We start from the raw sequence: 11,389 nt of genomic DNA, 5'->3' as shown, positions 1-11,389 counted from the left end.
TTTGCAGATTGGTTAAAAGCTTTGCCACACTCCTCACATTTGTAGGGTTTCTTTCCAGTATGAATTATCTTATGTGTAGTAAGGTGTGAGAGCCGGTTAAAGGCTTTTCCACACTCTTCACATTTGTAGGGTTTCTTTCCAGTATGAATTCTTTTATGTGTAGAAAGGTTTGAGGCCCCATTATAGGCTTTCCCACATTCTTTACATTTGTAGGGTTTCTCTCCACTATGAATTCTTTTATGTTGAGCTAAGTGTGAAAGCATGCAAAATGACTTTTCACATTCTTTACATTTGAAAGATTTCTTTCCAGTATGTCTTATCTTATGTCTGTTTGAATTTGAAAATTTATGAAAGACTTTCACATATTTGTCACATTGAAATATTTTGTTCTGGGTAGTTGTCAAACACTGGTTAAGTCCATTGTAACATTCTTTGTGTACCTTACACTCATCCACGCTTTTACAGTATTTTCTTAGCTGTAAATTTTCACGTCCACATTTTTTATATCTTCTCAGTATCACTTTTTGGAAATATTTTTTTTGGCCCTGCTTTGGCCAAAGGTCTTGGGCAAAATAAGAACATACAACTGAAAGAAATAAAAATAATAAATTACTTCACTTACTAGACTCAGATGAATATACTTTACAAATCTAACCTACAAAATTATACAAACTACTTCACAAGATGGCACAGCAAAATATTACACGCTCTAACATTTTCACAGACATATAAATGTAACAAAAGCATACAGAACAAATTACATATGTGAAAAATTAAAGTAAGTTAAGTGTGCGCAGTGCCCCAGGTGAGCCCAATGCAAAGAGCCACATAGAAGAAAGAAAAGTCTGTTACATTTACCCAATGCAGATCTTCTTGCTTCCCTATATAACATAGTGACTTTAGAAATAAATTGCCAACTCCTGGTTTCATTTTTAAAAGACAAGTAAAATAATGGCTTATACATCTTTATTTCTCAATGGCAGGGACTTTTACAGACACTGGTTCCTGTGTCTCATTGCATAAAAGTTCTGCAAGAAACAGTGGTATTCTTTCAAATGACAGTTTGAGGCTGCTGAGATGAAAGGTCAGGTACCAAAACAGATATATAGACCAATGGAACAGAATAGAGACCTCAGAAATAACACCACACATCTACAACCATCTGATCTTTGACAAACCTGACAAAAACAAGCAATGGGGAAAGGATTCCGTATTTAATAAATGGTGCTGGGAAAACTGGCTAGCCATATGTAGAAAGCTGAAACTGGATCCCTTCCTAACACCTTATACAAAAATTAATTCAAGATGGATTACAGACTTAAATATTAGGCCTAAAACCATAAAAACCCTAGAGGAAAACCTAGGCAATGCCATTCAGGACATAGGTATGGGCAAGGACTTCATCACTAAAACACCAAAAGCAATGGCAACAAAAGCCAAAATTGACAAATGGGATCTAATTAAACTAAAGAGCTTCTGCATGGCAAAAGAAACTACCACCAGAATGAACAGGCAACCTACAGAATGGGAGAAAATCTATGCAATCTACCCATCTGACAAAGCACGAATATCCAGAATCTACAAAGAACTTAAACAAATTTACAAGAAAAAAAAAACAAACAACCCCATCAAAAATTGAGCAAAGGATGTGAACAGACACTTCTCAAAAGAAGACATTCATGCAGCCAACAGACACATGGAAAAATGCTCATCATCACTGGCCATCAGAGAAATGCAAATCAAAACCATAATGAGATAGCATCTCATGCCAGTTAGAATGGTGATCATTAAAAAGTCAGGAGACAACAGGTGCTGGAGAGGATGTGGAGAAACAGAAATGCTTTTAGACTGTTGGTGGGACTGTAAACTAGTTCAACCATTGTGGAAGACAGTGTGACAATTCCTCAAGGATCTAGAACTAGAAATACCATTTGACCCAGCCATCCCATTACAGGGTATATACCCAAAGGATTATACATCATGCTACTATAAAGACACATGCACACGTATATTTATTGCAGCACTATTCACAATAGCAAAGACTTGGAACCAACGCAAATGTCCATCAATGATAGAATGGATTAAGAAAATGTGGCACGTATATACTACAGAATACTATGCATTCATGAAAAAGGATGAGTTCATGTCCTTTGCAGGGACATGGATGAAGCTGGAAACCATCATTCTGAGCAAACTATCACAAGGACAGAAAACCAAACACCGCATGTTCTCACTCAGAGGTGGGAACTGAGCAATGAGAATACCTGGACACAGGGTAGGGAACATCACACAATGGGGACTGTTGGGGTGTGGGGGCTGGGGGAAGAATAGCATTAACCACCATGGCACATGTATACCCATGTAACATAACTGAACGTTGTGCACATGTACCCTAGGACTTAAAGTATAATGAAATAAATAAATAAATAAATAAGAAAGGTAAGCTTTACAGCAGCAGAAAGACTGTGGTACTACAGACAGGAAACAATTATAGCAAGTGATTATTGGTTATTAAGAAGGAGTGTGGTGGCTCAAACCTGCAATCCTAGCACTTTGGGAGGCCAAGGTGGGTGGATCAACTGAGGTCAGGAGTTTGAGACCAAGCCTGGGCAACATAGTGAAACCCTGTCTCTACTAAAAATACAAAAGTAGCTGAGCATGGGGTCACATGCCTGTAATCCCAGCTAAGTGGGAGGCTGAGACCAGATAATCACTTGAACTGGGACAGTGGAGGCTGCAGTGAGCTCAGACCATGCCATTGCACTGCAGCCTGGGTGACAGGAGCAAAACTCTGTTTCAAAAAAAAAAAAAAAGAAACACGAATAAACTCCTCTGACTAAAAACTAAACACAAAATTTTAGACAAGGCACATCCTAAGAACATGTTTGAGAGACTCCCAGAATCTCTAGCCAAGATAATTGTTTTCAGACTATGTCAGAAAAAAAAAAACATTTTAAAGACTGTGACAGGTAGCTTTTTTAAATGTCCAACTCTCAATCCAAGATTACAATGTATACAAAACAGGCCAATATAATTTCATCAAAAATATTATATAAATTTCAGAAAGAAACCATAAAAAAGATGTACACATTTTAAACACTAATAAATTGAATAATATCCAATGAGTGAAACAGGAACACAGTCCACTGTAGAAAATCACAAAAATGAGAATAAAAACAAGAATATCAAAATATTTAAAAAAAAACAATTTGGTAGTAAAAAACAGAAAAATAAACAACTGGAAAATCCTAAAAGAAAAATGATGCAAAAATGAAGTTCAACAAACAAATCAGGATACACACACAGATATTTATAACAAATACATATTAAGCACATTTTCAAAAATCACAGACAAGAAGAAAGTCTTAGGAGATGCAAGATAAAAGTAATGTGTCATTTACAAACATAGTCATGTGATATAACCAGTGAATTATCAACAAAAATTTTGCAGGTCAGAAAGATACTGTGTGACACAAAGTCCTGAAAAAAAAAAAAAAGGTATCAAGTGAGAATAATACTATCAACAAATCTGTCCTGCTAAATAAAAAGAAAAACCCTTCCAAAACAACCAAATTCTGAAAAAGTATATTAGCACTGCATATGCCCTACATACAAAAGATGATGAAAGCAGTTCCTTAAACTGAAAGTAAAAGGATTAAAAAAAAACCACATAATCATATAAAAATACATTATTTTCCAGGAAAGATATACACATACATAAAAACAGAATCTTGTGGCATTATCATAATGGTGCAGAAAACATTTTAAATTATTCTCTAAATTTTGAAAAATAAAAGCACAGAAATTATAAACATCTGTTAATGAATATACAATGTAAAAACATAATTAGCAACATCAATGACAAATTTCAAGGCAGATGTAATCAGGAAGAATTTTTTATTCAACTGAGGTTTATTTTATACCAAATTAAAAATATACTGTTGTTTCTTATAGAAGTTTTATGGAACCCCCAAGGTGCCACAAAAGAAAAATCTGTACAAATATACAAAAGTGAATTAGAAATAAGTAAAAGCATATCAATACAAAAATCAAAAAGACACAAAGAGAGAAAATGAGAAACAAAGACGCAAGAATCAAATAAAATGATTAAAAACATAACAGTAAGTCTTTATCAGACAATTACTTAAATGTATATATAAAATTAACTTTCAATTCAAGAGACATACTTTCAATAGATTTATTAAAAATTTTTAAAACCAAGATCCAACTTTTTTTTTCTACAAGAGTCAGTAGAGATCTAATGATAAAAAACACTAAAAGGGGCAAGATGGAAGAATACATTTCATGCAAATATTAATCAAACGAGAGCAGAAGAAATCAAGATAATATTATGCAAGCTACATCTTAAGTCAAAAACTGTCATATTTTACAAAATGTACTTGAAGTTAAAACTCCAAGGAGACAAAAAAAGGACATTAAAACTTACAGATTTAGGCTGGGCATGGTGGCTCACGCCTGTAATCCCAGCACTTTGGGAGGCTGAGGCGGGTGGATCACTTGAGGTCAGGAGTTTGAGACTGGCCTAGCTAACATGGTGAAACCCTGACGCTACTAAAAATACAAAAATTAGCCAGGCATGGTGGCGGGCACCTGTAATCCTAGCTACTCAGGAGGCTGAGGCAGGAGAATCACCTGAACCCAGGAGGCAGAGATTGCAGTGAGCCGAGATCACACCACTGCACTCCAGCCTGGGACACAGAGTGAGACTCTGTCTCAAAAACAAACAAACAAAAAAAACCACTTTAGATTTACTCACTGGGAACCTATGACAAATTTGTATATACATCTTTGTGTGTGCGTGTGTGTGTGTGTGTGTGTGTGTGTGTGTGTGTGTGTATCTCACATTAGGGCCCCAAACATATAAAGCAAATATTGACGGAGTAACAGAGACACATAGAGAGCAACATAATTATAGTAGGATATTTCGACACTGCACTTTCCGTAATAAAAATTAAATGAGAATATTAGTAAGGGGATACAGGACTTCCAGGCAGTATAAGACAATTATTTCTAACAAAGGTAGAGAAAACACTCCTCAACACCAGGACACACATGGTTCTCAATAGACAACATTTTCCTTGATAGACCTCCTCTTATTACAAAAAAAGAAAATAAGTCATATCAAATTTTTTAAAACTGAAATTTTATAAATCACTTTCTATCACCAAAATGAAATGAGTATATACAACAAGAGAAAAAAACCTGAAAAATTAACAAATATATAGAAATTAAACAACACACTCGAGCATGCTCTTGTGAAAGGCTGAAAAAGGTAACATTGTAAAGATGTCCATCCTGCTCAATACAATCTACAGATTTAATGCAATGTTTTTCAAATTTCTCATTGCATTTTTGAAGAAATAGAAACAGAACTCCCTCGAGTATACAGAATCTCTACAGATAATAAAGTACCCAAAAATATTAAAAACGAAACAAAACAATGTTGGAGGCATTACAGTTGCTGATTTCAAAACACATTACAAAGCTACAGAATTAAAACAATTTGGTATGAGTATAAAGGTGAAAAAGTAGACTAATAAAATAGAATGCAGCACATATATAAACTCTCACATATATGGTCACACGAAGCGTCATTTGCATACCCACATTTATTTTAGCATTGCTACTAAAAGCCAGTAGGTAAAAGCAAGGGAAATTTCGGTCACCAAATCATTCAGCAGATATAATTTGAAATACAAAAATGCCAAAATATTACTCAGTTTGAAAAAAAGCAGGAAATATTCTAACAACTATAAAGGTAAATCTTGATGACTTCATGCAAAATAAAATGAGCCAGCCGCAAACAGAGATTTTATGAGATATATAAAGCAGTTATACTCCTAGAAACAGAAAACAGAATGGTATTTGAAAAGTGCCAGGAAATGCGAAAAATTGGTAGTTGTTTAATGTGTACTGTAAAATTTCTAGAAGTCTTTTATAAAATAATGTAAATATACTTAACATGCCTGAAATGTACAGTGTTTTTGAGTCAGGGTCTTACTGTCACCGAAGCTGGGGTGCATGGCACAATTATGGCTCACTGCAGCCTCAAACTTCCAGGTTCAAGTAATCCTCCCTCCTCAATCTCCCAAGTAGACAGGACCACTTCACCATGTCTGGCTATGTTTTAAAATGCTTTACAGAGATGAGGTTTCCATATGTCTTCCAGGATGTTCTCAAGCTTTTGGGCTCAGTCCTCCTGCCTTGGCCTCCCAAAATCCAGGGATTACAGACGTGAACCACCACCATGACTGGCCATGAAACGTACATTTAAATAGATGTAAGATGGTAAATTTTAGGTTATATGTTTGTACAATTGTTTTTAGAAGAATAACTGAAGAAGATCCAGAATTATAAATCTTTCCAAAAATTACCTTCAAGTCACAAAAGTGTTTCCCTCACACATAGGAAATATGTTTATTATTAAACACAAGGTGAAAATAAGACTATTTCCATGACTACTCATTTAGATAAGATAAAGCCATCATTAAAAATCAGCTAAGAAAAAATACATACAAGATTAACCATAACCAAAATTGGGGTCATATTTATAGATACACACACACACACACATAATCAGATTGTAATAGAGATATGGCTGATTTATCTCTTAAACCCCACACCGACTTACATGTAAAAACAGAATTGCGAATTGTCTAAAATTGTAAAACCAAAAAAACACAATAAACTTATGTTAAGAAACCTACACTGAAAAAACACATTAATATGAAACTACAAAATAATAATAAATGTTTACTCATAAAATCTGGTACATAACTTGATGTAGCATTAACAAAGAATTTGTGTAGATAACTGGAATATTTTACTGTAACTGTGTAATCATTGAAGGTGGCTATTTTGAATCATTGGCATGCACTGTAATGCAGTAAAAGTTTCAGATAAAATGCAGTATAATCATAAACAGAAGATTCTAATGACAAACTGATAAATAAGCATTTTAATAAATAAGATCATTTCTAAGTTTTAAATATATGCTATTCTTACACAAAATAAAACTGCTGTAATCCAAATCTAGAAGCAAAAAATAGCCTTACATTGCTAAATAAAGAAAAAATATATCTATTTTGCAGAATATGGTCAGGGCCTCTGATATATAAAACAAATATTTGGGAACAAATTATGTCATATTTTAGGTACTGGCTGACAAATGTGAGTGAAAATCCTGTAATCTTTTTTAGCCTGCCTATATTTCCTTTTTGTCTGTCTACTAATTATCTAATTCACTTCAGACATAACATGTAAATTTTAGTATATTGTCCTAAATGTCTAAATCTAAAACTACACACAAAATTGAAATAGAAAATAGAAAGTAAAAATGTACAGGAAGAGTGACATCACTAAGATGGAAAAATAAATGGTGCCTTATTTGCTTATTTTCTGACAGCAAGAAAATTCATTAGCCTGACAAAAATGCCTTTATGAGAACAGGAATCATGACTCAAACCTGTAATGAGAAATGCTTTAGGACAGAACTTCAAGATCAACCTGGGTTATGTAGCAAGACCCCATCTCCAAAATAAGTGCTCTTAAAGAGCTTTGAGATCTACGGAGGGAGTTGTGAAACTCTGCTAATGCCCAAGATTGAGGAATATTCTTTTCAGAAGGCGGGCTTTCATTCAGGTGGATCACGAGGTCTAGGAGTTCGAGAACAGCCTAGCCAATATGGTGACACGCCGTCTCTACTAAAAATACAAAAATTAGCTGGGCATGGTGGCTCGCGCCTGTATTCCCAGCTACTCGGGAGGCTGAGGCAGAAGAATCGCTTGAACCCAGGAGGCAGAGGTTGCAGTTAGCCGAGATGATGCCACTGCACTCCAGCCTGGGTGACAGAGTGAGACTCTTGTCTCAAAAAAAAAAAAGAAAGAGAAAAAGAAAATACAATTCTCACATAGACTTACGATAAACTTTGAATAGCTAAAGCAATCTTGAAAAAAAAAGGACAAAGCAGAAGAACATCATACTTTATAATTTCAAACTATACTTCAAGACTATAATAAGAAGATAGAATGCAATGTGCAGAAAAATTAGCAATTAAACACCAATGGAACAGAAACCACTGCTCTCACACATTTAGGACATGATGTAAAAAGAGAACTTGAAAAACAGTTTAACATAGTTTCTCAAAATTATGCAGATTATCTGTGTGTTTTCCAAAACAATGAAGAAGCAGTCAGATTTTGCACTCTCTTATATGCCATGAAGAGGACTGTCTTGGCTGTTACTGTAAACTTGAAGGAAGGTCACCAAAGGGAAAGTAAAATCTTTAGAGATTTTACAAAGATAAGACAGAAGATGCTTCTTTGTGAGAGCAAAATAAAAAAAAATTCAGGCTTCCTAGAAACTATTTCCTTTGGAACACAGATTTCAAATCATTTTAAGGACTGGCTTTTTTTTTTTTTTTTTTCTACTTTGGAGCTCTCATCTGTGTCGTCTGTTGTATTCACTTTCACTCTCACCTACCTGGGGGTTCAGCTACCATCTCATGTCTCTTCACATTCCAAGGTTCTTTTCCTTGCTCCAGACAGGTGATCAGGTCTGGCTTAGAGGCAGCAATACCTGTTTTATTACAAATAACATGAATTGTGCTCATATTCTCCAATTATCAATTTAGTAGTGTGTTCAGTAAAAAGGATGTAATAGAATATTCTAGTAAATTAATTCCAAAATACTAATTTACAACAAAAAATTTTAAATATTTAGGAAATATTTTAATTTTGTAAGTTCTTAATTTTACTACCTGGTACTACTAAATCAAAAATTGGTAGTGGCAATTAGATTTTAAGATATGGGCAACAGTATGTTATGCCACTAAATTTCTAAAATTAACACTAATCTAGAGTGAAGGACACAGATCAGCTGAGTGTGGAAAGTTCAGATCAAAATGAAACATCTTGAAATGCTTTTCTACATAGACAAATCTTGAAGTTAAAAAAAGAAAAAAAAAACAGAGATCTGAAAGCATAAATTACCAAAAACCATTCTACAAAAAAGGAGAAATGAAACTTATAGGGTATATTAGGGAATTGTATATTGAAGTTATCCTCACCCACGAAGACCAGGTTTCTGTAGTTCTCTAACATCACATTCCTATATAAATTCTGCTGTGTGATATCCAGGCATTGCCACTCCTCCAGAGAGAATTCTATGGCCACATCCCTAAATGTCAACACTCCCTGAAAAACATACAAACACACACACATATTTACCAAGTGGCCATGAACAGAATTTTTAATTTGACTCAAGGTAAAACAAGAGTAAAGAGAACTGGTTCTTACTTATAGGAGTGACTGATATATTTAATAAATAACTTTCAGCACAGAAGTATTCTCTAATGTATTCTCTAACTCTGAGAAAAGAGAGTGGCATAAGATCCACAACATCAAGGTATAGATTATACTTTTTTGGATGATGAAGTATAAAATTGAGGGCATTAACACTAACATGTACATTTTTGAGTGCTATATTTACATCATACAGAATAAGTTGTGTCAATTTTTCAGATGGAAAAGACATATTCAGTTAGAAACTACTGCTCACATGTTAATGTGTACAATAAACTGGAGATCTTGTTAATGCAGATTATTTTTTCAGAAAATCTGGGCTGGCTGCGATGGCTCACACCTGTAATCCCAGCACTTTGGGAAGCTAAGGCAGGCGGATCATGAGGTCAGGAGATCGAGACTATCCTGGCTAACACGGGGAAACCCTGTCTCTACTAAAAATACAAAAAGTTAGCCGGGCGTGGAGGCAAGAGCCTGTAGTCCCAGCTACTCGGGAGCCTGAGGCAGGAGAATGGCATGAACCCCAGAGGCGGAGCTTGCAGTGAGCTGAAATCGCGCCACTGCACTCCAGCATGGGTGACAGAGCGAGACTCCGTCTCAAAAAAAAAAAAAAAAAGAAAGAAAATTTGGAATAAAATCTGAATTTCTGAATCTCTAACAAGCTCACCAGTAATGCTCATGTTTTTGGTCCAAGACAACTATTTTGTCAAACATCCAGTAAGTGGAAGAGCCAGTGTGTTTTTCAGTTTTTCTGGCTTGTAAACAAAGATGAGAGCTTTCATTTTCCAAAGACAGATAAATGCAAAGAAAACCTAAGAAAGGTCAGCTGCCAGATTAAATGTGGTTGTTTATGCACATCTGCTGAATAAAGATACTCAATAATGAAGAGAAAAATAATTAACTCTATAGAAAAAAAATCTGTCACAGAGTTCATTAACCAAGTGAGTTATTAACATCAGCTGCATGAAGATCAATTTTTATGATGTGCTGATGCACACAGAAGGACATGGCATCACTGCTATGGTATCTCCCAGCCAAAAGTAAATTATAGCCTGAATTTAATCATAAAGAAACATTGGTTTTATGCAAAGTTCCAGATACTGAAATCTGCCATGTTCTGTAAATTTTAATAGTGATTTTAAGTAGTCTTTCTTTCACACCCTAAAGAGCAAGTATCTCCTAATAATTTTTCAAAACTGTCTGGGTAATAAATGCCATCCCATTTAAGTAAGCATTTTCTTAATCCTGTTCTGCATAGAGTTAATGGAGAACAGAGATGGAACCTCAACATTACATGCTCTCCATCTTTACTAAGGACTCCAGCTTTTCCCCAATAGGAATATTAAGTATCCACCCTTTCCATGTTCCATAGCCACGAAAGAAACATTCTTAATATTGCAGTTCATAAATTCATGGTGAGAATTCTTTATGACATGTAAGAAGCTATGATGTTGAGAATGTAAAGACGACTCTGGTATACAGGAAAGAAATATTTTTCAGACACCCTCGACTATTATAAGAACTAAAAAGTAGTTAAACTCATTAGGAAGAAAAAGCACAAGTAGAAAAGTAAAGCTTTGCAAGTACTGAACACATGGCATTCCAGGACGCAGAGTGGACACAGCTCTTCATCTGAGACATGTTTAGCTTAAAAAACAAACAAACAAACAAACAAACAAAAAAACCATTTTTTAGGGGCAGGGCAAAGATGACCAACTAGAAGCAGCAGCGATAAGAGGCTCCCACCGAAAAGAACCATAATGGCCTGTGAATCCTGCACTGGCACCTGAGGTATCCAGGTTCTCTCATCAGAACTGACTAGGCAGCTGGCATGACCCACCGAGAGGAAGAAAGAGCAGTGTGGTGCAGCAACCCACCTGAGAGCCACACGGGGCAGGGGAGCCCCCAACCCCCAGCCAAGGGAGGCGGTGAATGAATGTGCTACTTAGCCGACAAAATCATGCTTTTTCCATGGAACTGTGCGACCCACAGACTGAAAGATTTCACTAGTGAACCCACGCCACCGGGGCCTAGGGTCCCAACCCCAGAGCTGTGCAGATTCTCAA

The 11,389-nt window shown here is 35.5% G+C and overlaps 1 protein-coding gene across 1 annotated transcript; it reads right to left on the bottom strand.

The window, feature by feature from the left end:
* Nucleotides 1-49: 49 nt before the first annotated feature.
* LOC116464604 (zinc finger protein 98) lies at nt 50-9,215 on the bottom strand (the record flags this gene model as incomplete). Its single annotated transcript, XM_032147865.2, has 3 exons — nt 50-586; nt 8,503-8,598; nt 9,089-9,215. Coding segments are annotated over 3 exons (760 nt in total), but the record flags the coding sequence as incomplete, so codon positions are not given.
* Between the last annotated feature and the right edge of the window lie 2,174 nt (nt 9,216-11,389).

The sequence above is a fragment of the Hylobates moloch genome, unplaced genomic scaffold (assembly GCF_009828535.3).
Source record: "Hylobates moloch isolate HMO894 unplaced genomic scaffold, HMol_V3 SCAFFOLD_1095, whole genome shotgun sequence".
Classification (NCBI taxonomy): Eukaryota; Metazoa; Chordata; class Mammalia; order Primates; family Hylobatidae; genus Hylobates; species Hylobates moloch.
The sequence above is the reverse complement of the archived record's forward strand: the minus strand, read 5'-3'. Positions and strand labels throughout refer to the sequence as shown.